Source organism: Phragmites australis, chromosome 5 (genome assembly GCF_958298935.1).
Source record: "Phragmites australis chromosome 5, lpPhrAust1.1, whole genome shotgun sequence".
Classification (NCBI taxonomy): Eukaryota; Viridiplantae; Streptophyta; class Magnoliopsida; order Poales; family Poaceae; genus Phragmites; species Phragmites australis.
Genome location: NC_084925.1, coordinates 46843241 through 46865030, shown reverse-complemented (window position 1 = coordinate 46865030; position 21790 = coordinate 46843241). Strand labels below are relative to the sequence as shown.

General features: G+C 42.5%; 4 protein-coding genes across 7 annotated transcripts; 2 read left to right on the top strand and 2 right to left on the bottom strand.

The window, feature by feature from the left end:
• The first annotated feature begins 1894 nt into the window (after positions 1-1894).
• LOC133917769 (uncharacterized) lies at positions 1895-3849 on the top strand. 2 transcript variants are annotated; one of them, XM_062361628.1, is made up of 5 exons: positions 1895-2246; positions 2820-2940; positions 3068-3343; positions 3436-3501; positions 3757-3849. In XM_062361628.1, the coding sequence occupies exons 1-5, from the start codon at positions 1969-1971 to the stop codon at positions 3847-3849; spliced, it is 834 nt and encodes a 277-aa protein (XP_062217612.1). In that variant the 5' UTR covers positions 1895-1968. The 2 variants fall into 2 exon arrangements, with proteins under 2 accessions (XP_062217612.1, XP_062217613.1); XM_062361629.1 differs by lacking the exon at positions 3757-3849 and adding an exon at positions 3685-3732 and having other exon boundaries at positions 3436-3543.
• A 2654-nt stretch (positions 3850-6503) lies between these two features.
• Positions 6504-11244, bottom strand: LOC133920154 (sucrose transport protein SUT4-like). 3 transcript variants are annotated; one of them, XM_062364828.1, is made up of 14 exons: positions 10719-11240; positions 10078-10143; positions 9888-9986; positions 9747-9811; positions 9579-9663; positions 9408-9441; positions 9220-9319; positions 8659-8734; positions 8154-8510; positions 7901-8044; positions 7462-7695; positions 7319-7382; positions 7195-7238; positions 6504-7109 (listed from the first exon to the last, which is right to left on the bottom strand). In XM_062364828.1, exons 1-14 carry the CDS (start codon positions 10968-10970, stop codon positions 6939-6941), a joined length of 1791 nt encoding a protein of 596 aa, XP_062220812.1. In that variant the 5' UTR covers positions 10971-11240; the 3' UTR covers positions 6504-6938. The 3 variants fall into 3 exon arrangements, 2 of the variants coding, with proteins under 2 accessions (XP_062220812.1, XP_062220813.1); XM_062364829.1 differs by having other exon boundaries at positions 9747-9786; positions 10719-10789; XR_009910009.1 differs by having other exon boundaries at positions 7009-7109; positions 7319-7390; positions 10719-11244.
• A 416-nt stretch (positions 11245-11660) lies between these two features.
• LOC133920155 (probable prolyl 4-hydroxylase 3) lies at positions 11661-15211 on the bottom strand. Its single transcript, XM_062364830.1, has 7 exons — positions 14747-15211; positions 14548-14629; positions 13320-13515; positions 12985-13114; positions 12702-12889; positions 12405-12504; positions 11661-12044 (listed from the first exon to the last, which is right to left on the bottom strand). The coding sequence occupies exons 1-6, from the start codon at positions 15007-15009 to the stop codon at positions 12431-12433; spliced, it is 933 nt and encodes a 310-aa protein (XP_062220814.1). The 5' UTR covers positions 15010-15211; the 3' UTR covers positions 11661-12044; positions 12405-12430.
• Positions 15212-15877: 666 nt separating this feature from the next.
• On the top strand, positions 15878-16545 carry LOC133920156 (uncharacterized). Its single transcript, XM_062364831.1, has one exon. It carries the CDS (start codon positions 16013-16015, stop codon positions 16265-16267), a length of 255 nt encoding a protein of 84 aa, XP_062220815.1. The 5' UTR covers positions 15878-16012; the 3' UTR covers positions 16268-16545.
• The last annotated feature ends 5245 nt before the right edge of the window (positions 16546-21790 follow it).

Sequence of the window (21790 nt, the reverse complement as noted above, 5' to 3'; positions counted from 1 at the left end):
ATTCTAATTTCTAGTTACTTAGTGCTGGTGGGGGAGGAGGTCATCCCTATTTATAATTGTCTTTTTAGTGCAAGACATTTGATATATTGCCATGTGGCACATTCCACACTTCTTGCAAAATATCCAAATCCTAGAAATATTTTCATTTTATCTCAAATCTAGATTTTTCCTACCATGTAAAATATATGTGTTCCACACTTCTTGCAAAATATCCAAATCCTAGAAATATTTTCATTTTATCTCAAATCTAGATTTTTCCTACCATGTAAAATATATGTGTTCCACACATTTATTTACTCTGCTAAGAAGATTGCCAGCTCTAGTCTTTTCTTGTCTCCAAACTATTTTGAAGAATTCTATGTATGCATTACTACTTCAACAACCCTTAGTTGAATATAAACTAGATTGCAGTTGTAATGAAAAAATTGTTGCGAAAGCTGTATGACTGGTATATTACTCGTTGTATAATGTATCTAGCAGATTGTATGTTTAAGTAATGAGCCTGATGATGTAGAGTGGAGTATGATGTTGTAATAAAAATCGTACGAGCATATAATCGCTTTTCTTGCAATGAGGGAAATAGGCAAGTTTTTTTGTTGAACTTTTGCAGTGAGAACCTTTTGCATTCCAAGTGTGTGTGCCCCCATTATATGAACGTTAGTCCATTAGCTGAAGTGCAGGCATTGGGTTCAAATCTGTAGTGTATAGTCCAAAATTGGTTGTATTTTTTTTTATAAATAAACCAAAAGAAGTCTTCCAGCAACTTTGATAGCGAGAATGAATATAAAATAATATAATCTCTGCAATGAGAATCATCATATATGTGGTGAAGGGCAGAGATCTAGATGGAATTGCCTTCCACCACCTATTCCTCATGACATTTAGAAATTCTATAGAGATCCTCGTTCCCTTAGCTCGATGCGCACTGACCTCACGGGTCACAGCTGTGTTGTCCATTCTTCAATTTGGCAACTCCGCATCGGTTACCTTCACTCGATCTAGGGTTTGGGTGGCCCCATCTCCTACCCTCAGCTTCACCGCGATGCTCCCTCACCTCGCGCTCGCTATCCACCAAGCGGAGGTGAAAGCAAGGATGACGCGCCTCGGCAACTTATCGGGCTCCGTAGCAATGACAGATCCATGAACAATTTTGAGTTAGAGTGGAGACACAAAGTCTAAGTAAAGAAGAATACCTCAATAACAAAGAGAACATATTAATTCTCCAATAAAAGATAAAAAATGAATCTACAAAATAAGCAAAGTTAAATATAGATGGATTAGTAGTGGCAACAATAAAACCTTAGCTAAGATACAATAAATATTGCTGCTAACAATCATACCATATTACAAATTAGAGTATACACAAAATTTAAAACAATTTAGATATATGGTCAGCAAGGTATAATGCAACATAATGTACCTTTTCAATTAAATGTTTACGTATGATTCCACAAATTGATTGGATATTTAATACCACAATCATGAATGTAATATTTCAATAAAAACAAACAATGGGTCACAACTTAATCTTTCACTAACAACTATTGGAAAATTTGGAGGGTTTTCTATAAATTTCTAATCTGAGCTTGTAGTCAAATTTAAAGTGTGAAATTGTTCAGAAAAGTAAAGGGGAAAAAGATTAAGTTATCGTTAGGGTTTCCCGAGAAGAGGCAATGCAACTGCGCTCGAGCGAATGCCGTTCTTCACGCGTAACATGTCGGGTGACGTCACCCCATGCAGTGTTGCATAAGGGGATCTCTCCCGCTGGAGCACGCCCGCTTCCTGCGCCACGTTCGCCCGGCGGACTCGGACTCCGTCGCGGGAGCGTGGAAGTCGGCGGACCCGGCAGCTCCTCTCCTTAAAAACGGAGCTCTCCTCCTCTCTCTATCCAATCTGCAACCGATTCCGTCGCGGTTCACCTTTCTCCAACTCCGACAGGCGCCGCCAGCGGTTCCAACTCCGGTCAGGATGAGGGTGAAGAGGCGGTCTAGGCACCGCAAGGCGGTCAGGTTCTACTCCACCTGCTTCGGCTTCCGCCAGCCGTACAAGATCCTCATCGACGGCACCTTCGTCCACCACCTTCTCACCCAACGCCTTCTCCCCGCCGACGATGCCCTACGCGACCTCCTCTCCGCCTCCAGGACGCCGGCCCTCTTCACCTCCAAGTGCGTCCTCGCCGAGCTTAGGCGGCTCGGCAAGTCACATGCAGACGACTTCGACGCCGCGCAGCTGCTCGCCACGACCAAGTCGGTTTCTTTTCTTTTCTCAATCCTGCCACTTTCGCAGCTCGTACTATTCTTTCTTTTTATGCGTTCCAAACTTGAATCAGTTATCCGCCTTCGACTTAATCTCGTTGCTGCATGGAGTGCATGCTTGGTAATCCACCGCGTCATTGTAACTGTATCACCTCGATTGAATGCTATTTATCTGATTGCAGCAGTGTACTTACATGACTGCAGAGAGCCAAATCGCATTGTTGTTGCATGATATTCTGGAACCTGAATAGCAAATTTGGTTCAGTCTGAAAGTTGATTGTCTGGAACCTAAGCTGCATTTGGAATTTGGATCACTTTATAACGCATTTTGCTAACCTTTGTTTGGTCCAGGATTTGTTCACTGGTTGTAGGCTTCAACTACTTCATTGTGTCATAACAATTACATGGAGTAGCTGGTGCATTTAGTTCGTGCCATTCCCAAATATGTTATTTCATTCCCAGCTTGGGTTTCGCACATCGGATCAGATACCGCTGGTTTTATCAGATGAGCCTAATGACGATGCACTGACCGTGCGCTCTTCTGGACTTCTCTTGTGTTTACAGGTGTGAGCATGACAAGGTGGTCAGTGCAGTGAACTGTGTCCTGTCACTCATAGGTGATAAGAATCATGATCGCTTCTTCGTTGCCACCCAGGATGCTGATCTCCGGGAAAAGTTACGAGAGGTATTGACAATCCTCATCTGTTGTGTCCATTTCTACTAATTTTTTTTTTTTGAATTCGAGTGAATCCTATCTACAATAGCGTTTGGACTGAACAGTTTGCTCATGTACTTTGTTTGCTTACATGTAGATTCCGGTGGTTCCTGTAATATATGGTCTGAGGAACTCCTTATTTATAGAGAAACCCTCTGTGCAGCAACGCAAGTTTGCTCAATTGGATGAAGAGAAGCGTCTCAATATGGATATATCTGAATATAAGAAGTTACTAAAGGTTGCATCAGAAGGAAAGACAGCAGCCAATGAAAATGGAAGTGACGGAGAACAACAAGCGAGGCCTATCAGTTCTCTTGTGAAAAATGCACTTGGTGTTGCTGAGAAAAGCAAGTTTAAAAGGAACAGAGCAAAGGTTATATCTACAGTCATTGCTTTTCGGTATATTTTGTCATGGGGTTGACTATATTCAATGTTTACTAAATGTTAACGTGTATCCTTTTGCAGGGTCCAAACCCACTCTCCTGCAAGAAAAAGAAGCCAAAGCCCCAATCCTCAGGTGTCCAAAATCAGGTGATTTTGTTGTATAGCATTATGGTTTTTCTCCTTCTGTTTGTTTGGTTGCCTCAGTAGTTGGGGAATTTTACTCCTAAACATGCCAAGCATAATTATCTGTCATCACACTATAAAAGCAAGTCTGGTGCTGTCTGATCCCTGATGTGTCTTCAGAGACAGAACTAAATGCATGGCAATTAGAAAAACATGCGCAAGTTATTATTCACCGGATTGAAAATCTTTCTGTAGCTCCTGATTCCACTTGTTCTGCAGGGGGGTAAGGCTGATGGCGAGTCGAAGGGAAAGAGGTTTCGGAAGCGGAAAAGAAGCCAGAAAAATAACAAGCAAGCGGAGACAGCTAGCTAGAAGGACGGTGTCATGAGCTGGATTACTGTAACCTCGCATGAACAGTAACCGCGCAGCAAGAGAGTCCAGAGTCAGTTTAGAAGATGAAGTCTAGTCGGTTTAGGAGATAAAATCAGTCCAGTTCAGAGTCCAGTTATTTGGTTTAAATTAATTCGGTTTAGGAGATAAGATAATATTAATTAGTTTAACTCAGAATAAGAATTAGAGATGAAGTTTAGAGATAGAAGTGGGTTTGAATTGAGACGTGTAGGCTGGCTGGGATACTCTCTAGCCGGCAATTCTAGTTTTCACTTTTCAGTCCTATTCTTTTATGTCTTTTCTAAAATTTAAGTTTCTTCAATTTATAGTCTAATTCTCCCTTAGTAACTAACGCCGTGTTTATCCTAATAGACGGGCTTATTAAATTTCAGTGTTCTTGCTGCGCATCCATTGTCCTGACTGACTCCTGAGCCAGAACTCGTAGCTAGTCAATTACGAAAGACCTATATCCCATCGTTCAGAATTATTAGACCGCGCAATGCACCTACTAGATTCAGGATGTCATTTCCATGCCATGCTCATTATGCCGCCTATGTTCCTTGAAATGTAATGCTTTTGTTTGCAGCAACCACGATCTCCGGAGGATGTAGCTAGCATTTTTAATGGCAATATGCGACATGAAAATATCCATAATCAAAGTTTTGGTGCCCATCTATTAATTTTTCGCCCGAGGTCCTATTTGCTCGGTTAGGTTGGTAATGCTATTCATTAATCTTAGCGTGCGTTTGATAGTCATTCGGGAGATGGCTATTCAGTTTTTGAGATGTTTGGTTTGTTGAATAACTTGGATGAGATGGCTAGATTTAGAGAATATTCGCTGAGATGCTAGATGAAGTGATCCACGTGAAAACAGGCTGACGGAGCGATCCAGTTCCGACTTCACTCGAGATGTGCTCATGTGTGTTATTAGTTTTTTATTTAACTCTCAATTTTATCTAGAGTATATTAGTGGTTCAAAAAATCTAAACATTTTTATGAGTAAACTTAGAGCTCACTAGCAAACCGTTTTAATTGGTTTGATCTAAAAAACCTGAGCCAATATTTAATTAAAATTATCTAAAGAAGTCTACTTTTATAACATCTAGTAATTTTTAATACCTCAAATAAATTCCAAAAAACTGGAAAAATTCACTAATATTCTTTTCATGTGATGTAATAATTTATAAAAATATTTTGAACTCTACATTATTTGGTGAAAAAATAAGTTCCTCTATAATGCTCTATTTATATGCATTTTTATTATTTTATGGAATACATATAAATATGAATAGTACATCATATTCACTATAATTTTATCAAATAAATAAAAAATTGATTCATCATATCCATCCTAACCAAACAAAAATTAAATCATCATATTAAAAAATATGTATAGCCGTATCCTATTCAACATCGTCCTTCGACCAAATGTACCTTCAATATTTAACTGTCCTGAAATAAGGCACCTGTCTTTATAGCTTTGGTTAGCGATGACCGATGAGAAGACAATTTGTATCTTTTCGATGCAATAATTAGAGTCAATAATTTTTTTAAGAAAAAACGAGTAAATGGAAAAGAGTTTTTTATTAGCTTTCATTGCATGGTATAATTCGCTCTGATCCGTTTCATTCATATATAGTAACTTGTTACAAATGATACAAAAGAATCATGGTGTGTAATGAGCTAGCTAGCACTAATAGTAATTTGTACAAGCACTCATCCACGCAGGTGAAAGGGCGGGTCAAACGACGGCCGTGCAGGTGAACCCTGCTGCGGTGCCGCAGGTAGAGGCGCGCGAGGTCGGCGTCGTCGGGGGCGAGGTGGTGGCGCCACCTGTTGCGGCACTGCCTGGAGAACCGCCCCAGCATGCGCGCCGCCACGTGGCGGAAGCCGTGCTCCCTGGCGAGGCACTCCAGGCGCGCGTCCTCGTCGGGCGTCCACGCCGGCGGGGGGCTGATGCGGAGGACGCACCTCGCGCGGGTGGCGGCCGGCGGCGACTCGATCAGGAGGACACATCTCACGCGAGCGACAGCTGGCGGCGCAGAGGACGCGAGCGCGCCGGAGTCCATCTCGAATGGAGTCGACGTTTGTCGTCCTACGAGGAGAGGCTGGTGAGCCCGCTTCTTTCCCCTAGGATTAGGATTAGGATTAGGATTATTGGGACTGGGATCAGTCTGACTTGAAGGTATCTGTAAATGTACAACGGGCGACCCAAGTATAGATTTACAAAAAAAAAAAAAATCAAAATATATATTACAATTTTTTTTAAAAAAATAAAAAATCTTTACCGCAAACACACAATTCCTTGGCTCTTCCTTACCATGGTTCCACTCGATCAGAGTGAGTCTTCTCTTGGAGAGGAGCAATCTGAGTTGTCTCCGCTTGCCGCAAGCTTAGCTTTCTACTCCAGTTTCTTAACTATGTAAGCATGTAATGTACTCCATTGTGAGATCTTTCTTGTTGAATATGATAACAAGCATCTATCTGGTTTTAACTACAACAAAAAGCTAGCTAGGCACGGCCTTTGATCTCAGATCTGGTTGATCAATTAATTGACTTATTATCTCTATCTCTGTGTTCCACCCCTATTTGGAAGCGTACTGCAGTATCAAAAATTAGTCACCATACAGTCAAAGTTCAATCAATGTGCCCATGTACAGAAGTACCAACTAGGAAAACTGCAAAATAACATATGCTTGTTACAGCCAGAGACAATACAGTTATACAACACACGGCATACGTATCTGACAGCCTACCTTAGAGAACATGATGTACAAACGAGGGCAGGTTAGGACCAAAACGTGTTGTACATCGTCAGTTGTAAAATTTCTCTGCCGTACGGGCAGCTTACATATACTGTAAAAAAAAATAGATACAGATTTTACACCTTTGATTTTGCCTTGTATGCACATGAACCTGACTAGCCTCTCTATCCTAATGTCTACTTTCAATATTATTCTGTAGTGGTTGAAGGAAAAAGAATCATTTCACTGTAAACGAATGCCAAAATGGAGCTCAGTGTTGGTGTGAATATCTGAATCTTACACAGCAACCGGTTTTGAGCACGAGCATCAACCAAATCCATGGAAACCAGCAGACCTGTACGAGTTTGACAGCTTCGGTAGCTTGAGAAGTGCGAGCACACCAGCTGCGAGGGAGAAGACCGAAGCCAAGGCGAACGCAGGGATGTTTCCTCCCCCATAGAGAGCATCCCATGGACCTGCTCCGAGTGAGACAACTATCTGCAGATAGAATGGAAGCATTAATGTCGAAGCATTTTCAGTAACAACGCATACAGGAGTCCTTTTGAAAAAAAAAATGGCTAACCTGGGGAACGACAATAGCAAGATTTAGGACTCCTGTAGCCAAACCTGGAGACGGGGCACAAACATTATCAGTCACTGAGAATCACACAAGCAAAAATAAAAACTGAAACATCTGCAACACAAACCTTGTCCACCTCCAGTTCCGGCAGTCAGCTCAGCAGTTACAGAGAATGGAACACTATATGTGATCTGTAACGCTTAAGAGCAAAGTGTAAGACAACTTCCAACACAACAAGGCAGGAAATGTGAGTCTGGTTCTGGTACTTACAGAGAGTGGCAATCCAAGAAGAGAGAACACAATCAATGCTGTATTCTTGATTGTTTTATTTGCTCCAATGATGTGATGAAGTTTACTTGAGTACAGATCTGAAGAGATCCAACTTAGTATCGTTGTAGCCACCATGCAGATAAACACTGTGAAGTTGCTGATTGCCCAAACCAATCTTGCACCAATCATCCGACATAGTGGATCAACAAGGAAGGAACCAATGCCAAGGACAACCTATACAAATGAACCTAATATTACATCTGCAAAATCAATACAAGGCCAGATAACCATAGTACCTCAGTTTCAGAGAATTTTTAAAGGCATAACACGTACCACAAAATTTTAGATAATAAAGGCCATAGAATTGCTAGGTTATGCAAATGTATCTAAACATAGTTGCATACAAATAATAGTAAACAAATTGATCACGAGTTCTTACTGAATTCAATAGCAAACCAAATGCACCTTCTCGGACACCATCGTCATAAGCTTTCCTTTCACTCAAGTCACCATTTGGGTCCCCATGGTAAACTTCACGCCCCATCCAGTCAGTGTCAAAAAGGAAAAAAGGAAACCATGACAACTGCAAAGCAAGCAAAATAGGGATAACACCATCAATCTCGAAGATAGAAAGAAAAGCGACCATCAGCAAGTGGTCGGTATACATCTATCTATGCAATTTGACAGCATACCCATGTTAGGGCCATAACTATAAGCACAGAATGCATTCCAGAAGGTAGGTGCCTCATGCTGGTCAAAATGTTAACCAAAACTGCTCCTGGTCCATCACTGAAAACTTCTCCATTGTCTCTGTTCAAGTTGGAATTCACATCTGTAAAATCCTCGGCAGTGGAGTTAGCTGAGACATTGTTTCCATTCGCATGGCCATTAGGAAGTCTATCATTATTTGGTTCATGCGATGCATGACCATCATCTCTAGAACCATTAAGTAGAGGGGCAGAATCAGATAATCCTTGTGCACCCTTTGGTTCCAGTGGGATCTCTTCAGCAAAGTATAGGGTAACAGACATACAAAACAAAAGAAATACCTGCACAATACAACTTACTCAGCTTTTGCATAGCGGAGTAAACAGTCTTATAATTTATAATTTTATAAAGAACTCTGCTAGCTCTAAAATGCATTAAGAAACCTAGCTTCAAATTCCTAGGGCAATTACAGAATCTCTGAGAACTTACAACTGCAACTAAGAAAGCTGCCTTCAAATTACCACAAGCTTCGCAGCAGGCTCTTGTTATTAGAAAAGGAAACCACCTGCAAAAATAACAAGAAGCAGGCAAACTCAGTTTTCGTACAAGAAAAAAGAGTAACTTTCGTCGAATAGAGAGAATTTGGGACAAAGTATACATGAACTTGATGGAGCATGAGGACCAAATGTCAGAAGATGGCAGGAAGTGCATGAAGTGTCATCATTGTATGGTTCTTTTTTTTTTAACTTCTGTTAGTATCTTCATCATGAAAAAGAAAGGTGAAGAAGCAAATTTATGGGATTGCTTGTTTCCTCTGCTACTTCTAGACTGTTCACGGAAAATAGTTCAAAACGACACATAAATTTGAGCCTGTTACATATGGATACAGATTGACTCATATCTTCGGGTTTACCAGCGGCACAAGCAACCATTTACATCAACTAGCACAAGTTAGATCAAATGCATGAATATAATCTTAAAGAAAACACCAATTGCTGAACCATAATCATGTTTATGCAAGCACAAAAGAACACACGTAAAAAGACATACTTGTGCCAATTGCCACTCGCACCAGCTGAAAAACCAAGAACATTTCCAACAGCCATCCATGAGCAGAATATTGCGTTTGCAGAATTACACTGATCAGGGCCTGCATAATAGGATGTATCATTCAATAAGTGATACTTTAAGGGTGAATCTGGCATTAGCAAACATGCTAAATTTAAGGTAGTAACCACCTGAAAGATCGGCCAGAAGGGCACGAGCAGGACCCTGAACATAACGAAAAAGAACAAAATTTTAGGAGAACCTCCATTAAAGGCAACTTCCCAATAAAACTTAGGCACAGAATTTGACAAAGATTTGGTGCAGGCACGCCAGATCGCATGTGAAGTTTTGAATAAGCTTACTTGCACTGTATTGTTTGCAAGGTCCAACATCCAGAATCCAAGAATGAAAACAGTAGCAGCTCGATATCTTGAACCCTTATATGTACTGAGTAAAAAATTGGTAAACATTTTAGTGACAACACACTCGATGTAAATAAAACAACCAACAAGGAAGAGATCAACTATTACCTGCAGTGCTCAGTGGTATCTCCTAAAAGGTAACCAAGGTCTGCAGAAAACCCGATTAAAGTTACCTACGTATGAAGTCTATCTATTAGAGCATGAAGAAAGTGAGAAACATAATGACCTACGGAACTTCATCTAACTCACAGCAGCACATATCATTAAGCATCCAGCCAAAATAAATGGTCTTCTTCTTCCATACTTTGAACGGCATTTGTCACTCCACACGCCAACACATGGTTGAACCTGGAAGGACATTGTCGTTTAGAGATGTGAAGTTGAGCTTTATATGCCGACTCCAAACAAACAAGTTAATATTCTCCCTGAGGTAACTTACCACAAAACCAGTAATAGGTCCACAAAGCCAAATAAATGATGCCATGGCATGGTCTATTCCTAGGGTCTGCACAAAAAAAAAAAAATTCAGAAATGAGCAACAGGTGAATACATAACAAAAAATCCAGGTGGTTGTTCTAGCTTTATTCATATTTCCAGCATTTAAATGCACATGAACAGAAGTACCAATGTGATATTGATACTAAAACCGGTAGCCTTTTTGCCCGGTCAGTCTAGACTGTGGAGATATGTTAATTGTCCATAGAATTTCGTGTGCTAGTACAGTGTAGCAAAGTTCGTAGCCAAATAGTCCTCCCAGGCTTGAGAGTTCATTCTAGTGATGGCAACATCGCGTTCTCTAAACAATTGCATTTATCCTACATTTGTGGTAGATTAGAAATGTTGGTGCGGTATATACGGAACTTGCTGTAACCGGTGACCAGTTCCAACAGAAGTGCGCCGCCCAAAACAAAAAGTCCTATCCTTAATGCGCAGACCGAACAACCCAAGGAACGAGAGGGATTACAGGCCCGAGCGAACGCTCTCCAACCGAAGAAGCCAGACAGCGGGATCTGCTCTATAAGCGTGAGGAGAAGGGCGGGCGGACGGGCGCGCATGGCATGGTGCATATTTATTATTTACCTGGATGTAGGGCGTGAGGAGGGAGAGCTGCAGCGCCCAGCCGAACTGCACGCCCGCGGCGACCATGCAAGCGAGCACGAGCTTGGTTCTGGTGGTGCCGCTGCTGGTCCTCCCCACCTGGGCCTGGTCCTTGGGCGGTCCTTCCCCGGGGGCGCGGGGGCTGCCATTGAGGCTGACGAGCTCCATCTCGGCGTCGCGGAGGTGGCGGTAGGGCAGGCGGATGGACGTGACCCCGCCGGCCCCGGAGTCCATGGCGCGCGGCAGATCCGAGGACGGGGATCGCTAGGGTTTGGCGTCGGGGGCAGTGAGATCTGGCGATGTGGTGGGCAGGCAGGCAGGCAGGAGTCACTACCTCGGTGGCCGGAGGAGTCAGACTAAGATGAGATGGCCGGTGAGGGGAGGGGGAGTAAGAACTTGGCAAGGAAGGAACTAGCGCGTCCGCCCGCCGTGTGATGGATGCGTGCGTGGGTAGGCGCGGCAGCCGACGCCTGCCGCCGTTGACACTTCTACGGACTCAACTTTTAACTTCCTTTCTTTTCTCTTTTCCTCCTTCCCCACAAGAAGGATTAGTGCGTTTGGTGCTATTTATTTATTATAAACAGGAACGATAAAAAAAGGGTACATATGTTAAAAGTGAAATTAGCAATTGTCGCCTTGATCTACGCGTTGAAGGCTCTAAAACATCGAATGGAGCTAGTACTATTCAGTGTCTGGGACTAGGACGAATGTAAGTGAAGTGCATATTGTTGTCGGGTCTGAATATCATTGTGCTGTCTGCGCTGTCACTCACCATCCTTTTAGTAGTACCACTCAAGTTTAGCTCCACAGTCAGTTCATTTAACATGCCACCGACCCTAATTTGCCAACTGAACTGCAGATACCTTGGATCAACGGGACATCTGAAGCTGAATTGCAGAACAATCAGATGCCCTCCAACACACGGATCAGCAACACAGCTTATACCATAACATTACAGATTTATGGTACTGATGATGTTAGCGGTGAGACACAAAAAAAAGGTACAAAGCAAAATTCCAAATCCTATGACCCCAACACTACATCATCCCTCTATAGTTGGGGTACCTCAAGAAAAGAAAACAAAAGAAAAGAAAAGAAAAGAAAACAAAAGAAAAGAAAAGAAAAGAAAAGATGCCAAGTCAACCAAGATTGGTCATCTCTATAAGTCCAGCGTTGACAAGGAAGCCCCCTGCTTATTGGCCATATTTTCTCCTTCAATGAGTAAATAATACATCTGGAGTGGACCTGTAAAGCCTACCCAAGCACCATCCTGGAAACAGCCCAAGTCACATGGACATAGAGATCCACCTGCAAGAGAAAGTGACAGCACATCATCTCAAAAAAAAAAAAAAAACCGAGTAGACCATCAGAAGATCAAGCTCCCGATAACACAAATCAAGCTACAAAACAAAACTTTATATGTTACAAACAATCCAGTCCAAGCCTCACTTCATATAGATCAATATCTAGGAATGGCAAATTTCTGTTGCTACAGAGTACCTGCCTGGGAGTAATAATCGAAGGAGACAAAACGAAACTGGATGCAAAATTACTTCAAAGCTCAAAGCCACATTTGACCAACACTAAAATACTTGTTAAGAAAACAAAAGAAGCAGCACCACCAGCTGAGCATCTTACACAGTATAAATCCACAAAAACAGTACATACCTTTGGTATGATGACTTCAAAAAAGCTCAAGCTTTGTACTCATGGACATGCATCCACTTGGTTGACGACCATTTATTCCCTTCAACCACAGGACAACCCCCTGAAAGAACAATCTAATGTAAGATTTGTATAGCACATAACAAGAACTGGAAGAGCATCAGTTAAAGGTTAAGGATGTAAATCCCAAGAGGGAAAATGGGACAAGGGTGTCAAGAGTAAAAGGTCTAATATCCTTCAAATATTTTGGTATCCAGAAACAAGGAGTAACAAGAGCACTGGGCTAATCGTTGGACTAACCATGCAAACTTAGTGGATCTAGAGTGGCATCAGGTTTCATGCTCCAGAAAAGCAGCGCATCCCCCATCTTTGGTTTGACAGCAAGACCTCTTCGGGCACACTCTGAAAGCTCATTATACCATGGTAAAGAAGTGCTGTTCACATCGGCATCAGGAAAAATAGTCTCACCCCCTTCTTCAACATCTGATCTGTTCCCATCGAAAATATTTTTACAAGAATATATGAGAAAATTAATAAGTATCATATGTTACCACAACATTATAATACAAGTTACCATACGTACAGATACATCAGAAGAGTAGCCATCCTCTGACCACCATTCTTGGTGTTGAACTCATCAAGAAAATAGTCAAAGTGAGGTTCATACTTCTGTCCAACTTCATAGTGCAGAACTTGGAGTCCCTCTCCGTGTTCTGCAAAACAGCATGAATTAATACTTGCATGCTAATAAAACTCTAAGCACCTGCATAGTGCTATCTGCAAATAAGACACATAACCGTCAAGCTGCTGCCCTATGTATTACGTGAGTGAAGTTCTATACTTTAATGTAAAACTTGGTCTTTATCATCCGAGAGATTTCAATATAGCCATAGACTGAACATTTCAATAGTTACATACCTACTGGTATGAAGGTGTAGTCAGCTATCCTCTTTTCAATGGCCCGAATAACCTTGTCCCGTCCTCTTTGAAGAAACATGCCTGAACTTGTGCGAACCCTGCTGTCCTTGCTTTTACCAGTAGTGCTGTCAACAACTGTTGATTTCACCATGTGAGGCTTGGCCAATCCAATCAAGTATTCACACTCTTCCTTAGACTAATGAAAGGAACAAATTGTCAGTAATACGCATAGTCAAATAATCAGCAATAATGGATGATGGTCTAACAAACGATAAAAAAAATTGACAAAAAAAACGAGAAATGATTAGTAAACACTGGCTAAAAAATTATATTGTATGCACACCATATAAAACAATTTAACACAGGGCAACATTTAAAGCAAATTTCCCTTGGTAGATGATAAATCTGAAAATGCATACACGACAAGATCAACAAAAAAACAGTTAATTATAATTTATCAGATTCTTAATTCATATTGGTTGCGTGAAAGCATTTCTTAGTACTTAAGTTATGGTGGTGTAGAAGGACGTGCAAATGAATATCTTAACACAGATGGTACATGTGAGTCTTCCATCCATTGGCAACTTGGTACCCAAACTAAAACCAACAGTTAAATATGTCACTGGGAACTACACTACACAAATATTTTCCCCTGCACTCTTCACTCAACTTATTTTACAATAAGATTGTCTGAATAGGTATGAAATAGCATATACAGTAAATCATCGAGACAGCACTAGTCCGTATAGTTACATCCCAATTCTCTCATAGCTCAGCTAATAATCCATCATAAATAGAGGTACACTGGGAGAAACTTAAGCCTGGTACTAGAATTCTAGTGATTTTTTTTATGCCATGCAGTTGAGCTAGCAAGCTCTGCTAAGGACGACAGTAAAATTCAAATGCAGCACAATCATGTCATAAGCATTTTAAGTTGGGTTGACAACATCCAATGCCTCCCACGAGGATGCCCGAAACTCCAGTGTTTCTAGATTAGCTGAATTCACCCATACCCATTCATCCAGTCGTAAGGTAAGCACTCTTTCATTCCCAGATCCAACTGTGCCACCTCAAACGGCTAGCAATTCAGCAGGGAAAAAAGCAAATAGTTCACATCACACTGTGTATGGCCCATACGAATGTTAAACCTTACACAGAACAGCATGGATATGTAGAAATCTATTAATTATAACTCTGAGTAAGCAGAGAGCGCGTGGGCATTGTTTACCAGGAAGTTGTGGTAGACGAATGCCCTGGGCTCCCACGAGATGACCTCCGTCCACTGCGCGCCCCGCTCTCCCAGCCCCTCGCTGCTTGCAAACACAAACGATAAGCGGGATCGCCACCGGATCGACCAAATCTGGACAAGTAGCCACCACCCAAACGAACGCAGGTGGGGAATGGGAAACGAAATCTTGACTACTCACCCCAGGTCGCGGCGGGCGCGCGGGCGCGCGGGTCGGGCGTCGGCGGACTCGGTCTCTCCTCCTGCGGCGGCGGCGGTTGTGGTGGCGGCGTTGGGGGCGGAGACCGGGAGCGAGAAGACGCCGAAGGCGATGAGCGCGAGGAGGAAGGCAGAGACGAGGAGCAGCGCGGTGAGCGCGATGGCGTATGGCGAGGCGCGGACGCCGCGCGTGGGGAAGACGCGCGGCGGGCGGATCCCGCGCATGAGCGGGCGCGACGGCGCCATGGGGATGGGGAGTAGGCGGGGGACGGGGCGAGTCAGGAGCACGAGCACGAGCGCGGAGGAGGGAGGGAGGGAGGGAGAGGGGGCGGTCGCGTCGGGAGTGGAGTTTGGTCGCTTTCCGTCCGCGTCTCTCTGGTTTTCGTTTCTCCGCGGCGACGGGGCGGAGGCCGCCTGGAATTCTCCTGTCGCCCCGCCTCGACCCGACCCGTGGGTGGGTTGCCAAAACCGTGTGCTTCGCCCGCCGACGAAAAAGCAGAAATTTCAAATGCCAATCTTTAGAGCATCTCTTGTACCGTTACAATTTTTTTCTAATAAAAGCAGGCATTTCATAAATACACTTACGGTGTTCTTCGTCGAATCATGTGCAACACATCGACGTCGTTGAGATTCATTCAGCACATACCTCGACGAATGAAAAAGCTTAATTTCGTGGACCTACATGGTATAAGTAGTCTTAATAGAGTTTTATTGGTGAAAAAACAGGGTGTTTGATTGATTTTATTTATTTGAATAATTTGAGTTAAGTTTTTGCTTGGTTAACTAAATTTAAGTCTATTTAAACGGATGCAAGATTTAAGATTACGATTGGTTACTCGTATAAAGATGATTTTTTGACATTAACAAATAGATACGTCTATATGAGTAGATGCAGATCGAGTCAGGCTATAAATGATGTTATATATTTACATGTGCCAATAGTAAATATGGATAACTAAATTTATAGTCGCACGATTAAGTTTAATTATATATTATTGGAGTTATGATTAGTTTTAAAGTAATTTATTTTAGGACGTTAATGTAATTTAGTTAATCCAACGAGGGAAAGAATTTTAGAAAAAAATTATAAATAAAAAATCAGCGTGAGGCAACCGGCCAGGCCTGGTGTGCAAGTGGTAGTTGCTGTCTTCCCTTGTTGCCCTCCTGTCGCCGTCTGCTCACCGCGTTTGGCTTGACCGTCCCAAGCTCTCCCCCCTCGCCACCAAACCCTAGCAGATCGGCGACGGCCATGGAGAGCTGGGCGACCTGGGTGGGGGCGAGCGTCACCTCCGCCTTCTTCGCCTCCCTCGAGCGCTGCTCCTGCATCAACCTCTCCACCCAAGACGACGACGAGGAGGAGGAGGAGGAAGCCAAGGGCCGCCCCCTCATCCTCTCCGCCCCCGCCTCCCACCACGAGGCTGCTAACCCCGTCGGCCTTGCCCTTCCCGCCGCCGACGGCAAGGAGGACCAGGACCTGAAGCAGCCGCCCCTACCGCCCGTATGAATTCAATGGCTTGCTCCCTACTGCGATAGCTATACCCCTCTTCTTGTTCGCCAAGTATGGTGTCGTCATCTCTCGCCTTCCTTCGTCACCAAATAAAATCGTGTGCTTTTTTCGTTGCTTGTTCTTTCCCTCTTTTTTTCTAGGGCAGCAATCTGTCTTGTTCTGTGTCCGTGCCTGTGAATATCTTGTGTGACCCTGTTGTTTGAATTGAATGGAATGTGTCACTATGTTCACCAGTTGCAACTTGTGTTAATGCTATGAAAAAAATTGGGGATCAATATCACTTGTTTACTTGTATTACCAAATTGCTGTACCATCAATTTATCCTCCGGCAGGGGTTATCTGATCAAATCACCAAATTTAAGGTTACTTTGTTGCATGTATAAGAAATTGTTGGGATTTGTCGACTTGCTGCTGCTGGCCTGATTTCTTCCAATTTGCAAATGTAAATGGCATTGTCCCATTTGCTTTACTACTCGTAAAAAGTAATTTTCTCAACCGCTCGATTGTGTAGCTCACAAGAGAAAAACTATTCGGTTGTGTAATGATATATGAGCCCTCTCCAAAACTATTTGATCAAATGCAATATGCCTCAGATACCTCAAAACAATAGTTGATTAGGCTCTTCAAAAACAGTGCATTTCAGGATTCCATACACGTGAAATTCTGGGTATTTGTAGAAAGGAAATAAGCTATTGACGGTAGATAGCACCATAATACTATTTTTGAAAGCCTCTTGATTTAATGTTGCAAGAGATCTAAAAATTGACAGGTTGACCGTTCATGTGAGTTCATGTATGCTAAACATTGTCCATACAAGAATTTAATTTTCTGATCCTTTTTTTGCTGTGGGTCTGTGTTGGTGCACCCGGATAAATATAGACAATGTATGTTCCATGCTCTCTATTTCTTTCCCAATCGTGTATGAAACAGATTTGGAGATTCTTCTATGTTACTAGCTGTGGGTAGCAAAGATCTTCTGATCGATGTAATTTTCCTTGTGATTGTTATGCATAAAGATGCCAACATAGAGGGCTGATTTCAGTGAGCATGCCTGCCATGAAATTTCATAACATGGAGCGCAAGTGTCATTTCTGGTAGCCATCCTTTTTTCTGTCCATGGTAAAGCAGTAACTTTTACATGATTTTACGAATTGCCACAGAGTAAGGAATGACGCAGGCTATAATGGTGAGAGTCTGAAACTCAGCAAACCTCCCGTGCTTGTAGATAGTAGTTAGTTTTTATTATTATGGTATATAGAGAGAAGAGAAGTGGGTGAGATAGAGAAGCTGACGTTTAGGGAAATTTTGGAGAGTTAGCTTTTAAATGAGAGAAAATAAGAGAGAACTTTAAATATTGTAAGGTATGGAAATTAAGGACAAAATCTTGTGAGAAGTGTGTTGAAAAAAAAAAGAGATAACATACTCATGATGAGATGACAGTGTATCTGCTGACATGAATTCATCATGTATCGTCAGGGATGCCCTGAGAGCTGGTATGCTCATGATGAGATGACAGTATGTGCTGACATGAATTCGTCATGTATCGTCAGGGATGTTGGTGGATGAAGCGATCACTATCGTCAGGGACAGCAGCACTGGGTGACAACAGCATGTTAATTGCTTCTGCTTGTGCATCAGAGAATCCTTTGTTTCATCAGGGCACAAGGCAGGCACCAGGCAGGCAGTGGCACCTGCCTAGACCGTGCAACCACCCATCAATGTCGATGCCTTGGCCTCTCAGATGTGATGGCCTTGAGTGCTGCTTTGTGTTTGTGTTGGTGCCGGTGGATGTGGACGTACAAGAACTAATGCTTCTTGGAAAGACAGAGCCAGAGAGGAGGCAAGCTGATGGTTGAGCATGCTGCATTGCCTCTGCCTGTGGATGCTGCTTTTTGATCTAATGCTCTAGATACTCTGGTAAACTTTTTCCCTCGTACCTCCTCCCAATACTCTAGTCTAAAAGATGGCTGTTGATCCTCGCCATTGAGTATCTACCTTGGATCTCGTGCTTTGACCAATCTCTCTCTCTCTCTCTCTAACAGCAGCTGCCCTTTCTTTTCTTTTTTACCGAATCTACGTCTTGTTCCGAGTTAGATTCTCACGCGTCGGTATCAGATTTAAGTTGTATTTTGTGTATCTAAATTTTCTTTGCTAAATTAAACACTCCAATCCATGTTAGATTTGGCCAATCTCTCACCTTCACCGCGACGTAAACCACCAATTTTACTGCATAAGGTACTCTTTCTTCAAGACTATCTATAAATAAGCAACATATGGAGTACTACGTACGACTAGTCCTGTGTGCTAGTGTTATCAAAAACATGTTTGCGCCGACCATATCAATGATCGATCCAGAATCACCTGCTGGGGCAACAAAAACACCTTAAAAAAAACTTTACTCGCACCTAATCACTGTCTAATCAGCGCGTCCTCCGGGCCGGAGATGCTGACCTATACAGCTTACTACTTTATTTCCTCACCATTTCTCCCTTATGCCTGTCCAAATTAGCCCACACAACAATCGATCAAGCTTGCTCCCAACGAACCTCTCAAAATGTACTGACAGCCTGATTTGTATTCCATTTCATTCATAAGCTTCTTTCATGCTTCCATTCCATCCGACGGAAATCTTCTGTTTCCCGCAGATGGAAGCCCTTCAACCACCACAAGATGACACCCAACTGAGATGGATACGCCGTGCTTGAGAGAAGCAACCATCGGCACGGCACGGCACATCGCCGTGTCCACTCAACCTTTCTTATGCGAAAGCCGAGCTGTCTGAAATCTCTGTCTAACAAACAAGCTATAGCGACATGTAAATGCATGTGCTTAAGCTACAGCACCACAACTTTTACAACTTACTAGTATCTTATCTATATACAGAGTCTAATAATGCAACAAAATACATTACAGCGGTAGTATTCAACATGCATGCATCTGTATCATAAACTCCAGCTAAACAGAGAGGAAAAAGGTATTGGTGAATGGTGCTACACCTGCAGAGGGGCTAGCTAGTTGATGACCATACCAGCAGCATATGCTCATCTGTTGTGGAGAGGGTTTGGTCCTTGAGGAACCATTCTTCTTGAAACAGCATACTTACTGGCATCGTCGTCGTCGCCCACCTCTTGAGAAGGAGATTTCGTTGGAGGGAGCTCATGGCCTCTCAACTCATTCGTTGCTTCTTCTCTCGATGTTCTCAAGCCAAGGCTTGAGCCTAGCAAGTGTGACATCACAAAAAGCAGGAGGAGGATGCAAGGGAGCAAGCGCTGGAAGAACCTCCTCATGGCATATGAGAGAGAGAGAGAGAGAGAGAGAGAGAGAGAGAGAGGGATTTGGGAGGCAAGGATGGAGGGTATTAATATTGATTTAGCCGGGGTACATATCATACTCCTGTGGGGAAGAGACGGGTAACAAGAAATAGAGCTCAAACTGAACCTCCATCCATTTACTTTGGATAGATGATGATATATTTGGTTCACTGAAAATTTCACACATGAGGCCCACTAATTTTCGATTTCTTTTTTTAAGTGTATTTAGCAGCTGGAGTTGGATATGGAACCTATGATGAAGTGGGGAAAAACATAGCAAACATGCAGTGCCATACTGCCATCCCAGCAACCAGACCAGCTTTGGCATGTCTAAATTACGTTGGTTAGGTAATTTGGAAGTACGTGTCCCCTCTTTGGTTTGTATATGGACTCGCACTAGTTTTTTTTTTCAGCTGTCAAGGTTTTCTGAAGAGATCTTGCAGTAGAAAACTTTATTATCTTTTCTCAAGACCTATATAGAAAGATTCATGAAACTCATGCTGCATAAACAATGCCTAGGCTGAAGTGCTGAACAAAGGTTATTGACAATCTTGGTTGTGTTGCGTCATGAATTTCCTATATGCTACTATATAATGTTAGCCTGATCAAGCAAGCAGACTTTGGTTGCAGTTACAAGCCATCTCAACAGGGTTCATTGGAAAATGAGATGGCTTCTGCTGCCCTCTCACCCAAAAACAGCCTTGGGATCAGACTGTCAACGAAGGGTAGTTAACACCATTAGTCTCCCTACCGACGAATCAGGCCCCACCTCTGGAGGAAATCCAAACACAAAACTGGTGCTCCGTAATCTAACATCAGGTAAGACATCAGGGGCAAGGAAGAAATGTCGAATATAAGGAGAGGCTTAAAGTTATGAGCATCTAGTAACATTACTTAAAGAGATTTAGGGTGCTATTATCCTTGCGATCTTACTCCAGATGCATATTTCTCATTTCTAGAATTGAAGGCAAGTCAAGATGACAAATCCAAGACTATTCTAAATTCCAATCACCAGCAAAGGTTGGAGTACAAAAGAATGGGCAGCTTAAGATTACTGACTACAAACTGGCTGAGGAGACACTAGTTACAATTTTATATTTCTACTGTCCAGTAAAGTCAATGTAAAGCTTCATCAGATTTCGTAACAAAAGAAAAAAAAAAGATACCTGACAGTACCATGTAGGCTTTCATTTGACGTGCTGGATTGTTAATTGATGTGTCTCTGCACCAATCTGTGTGACTGCCCATATTCATTAATCCTGCCTCTCATTACAGGCAGGATTAATGACAATTTAATATCAAGCAAGGCAGGATTAATGGCAATTTAATATCAAGCAACCAATCTAGTACCCTTGATGAGCAATTGCTGCTTTAGCTGGAGACTGGCTGGAATTCTAAGAACCATACACTGACTTGATATGTATGCTTAACCTGGAAAGGACATCCAGTGATGCAATGTGCACCTCATGCTTTGATGATGTGACAAATATCTGTAGCACATACAACCTTGCTACAGGAACTCACGAAAAGCACCTATGATACGCTACATGTCCATTGTTACCTGGACACCCGTATCCATCTTTTTTTTACCGAATCGGACACCTAATCCGAGTTGGATTCCGACACCCGTGTTAGATTCCGAACTGTATTTTGCGTGTCCAAATTTTCTTTACCGAATCGTACACCCGAATCTAAATCGGATTCCGACACCCGTGTCCGTATCCAGGTAAACCTGCCAAGAAGTGCAGAAAATGAGTACTCTTGTATTGATAGTGATAGAAGCAAACATGGTTAAACTGCAAGTATAAGAGTTCAAACTTTCACTGGTCGAATCTATGCTGCGTATGTATATATATGCATGTATGTATGAGTGATAGAGCATTAGAGCCTCTGACACAGTTTTTATATGGCGCTGATCTCTGCAAAGTGGAGGCAGCTTGTTCTGGTAGAATTTCACCAAAAAGTTGGTGTACCAACTTTTGCTAGTATAAGGTTTAAGCTCACGTGATTCTCCCATCTCCCCCTTATTTCCTGCAGTGCGATAAAAAACAACGCAATTTAATCATACCACAGGTGCTAAATGTAGGTCTCATATACAGCTGTGGAAGCCTGATTAGCACTGGAGACTGGAGTAGTACTTAGCTTTGCCAATAGGTCACCCTACAAGACAAGGGTTTGAGTCAAACCATGTTGCTTCTGCCACAAGCAT

Coding starts and splice junctions, on each gene's coding strand:
- LOC133917769 (XM_062361628.1), top strand. CDS start 1,969: ATGAGGGTGAAGAGGCGGTCTAGGCACCGCAAGGCGGTCAGGTTCTAC. Junction 2,247..2,819: donor CAGCTGCTCGCCACGACCAA/GTCGGTTTCTTT, acceptor TTGTGTTTACAG/GTGTGAGCATGACAAGGTGG. Junction 3,502..3,756: donor CCTCAGGTGTCCAAAATCAG/GTGATTTTGTTG, acceptor CTTGTTCTGCAG/GGGGGTAAGGCTGATGGCGA.
- LOC133920154 (XM_062364828.1), bottom strand. CDS start 10,970: ATGGACTCCGGGGCCGGCGGGGTCACGTCCATCCGCCTGCCCTACCGC. Junction 9,812..9,887: donor GCTTAATGATATGTGCTGCT/GTGAGTTAGATG, acceptor CTTCATACGTAG/GTAACTTTAATCGGGTTTTC. Junction 8,045..8,153: donor TAGTTATGGCCCTAACATGG/GTATGCTGTCAA, acceptor CTTGCTTTGCAG/TTGTCATGGTTTCCTTTTTT.
- LOC133920155 (XM_062364830.1), bottom strand. CDS start 15,009: ATGGCGCCGTCGCGCCCGCTCATGCGCGGGATCCGCCCGCCGCGCGTC. Junction 13,115..13,319: donor CTACACCTTCATACCAGTAG/GTATGTAACTAT, acceptor GCTGTTTTGCAG/AACACGGAGAGGGACTCCAA. Junction 12,505..12,701: donor AGATCCACTAAGTTTGCATG/GTTAGTCCAACG, acceptor TTGTTCTTTCAG/GGGGTTGTCCTGTGGTTGAA.
- LOC133920156 (XM_062364831.1), top strand. CDS start 16,013: ATGGAGAGCTGGGCGACCTGGGTGGGGGCGAGCGTCACCTCCGCCTTC.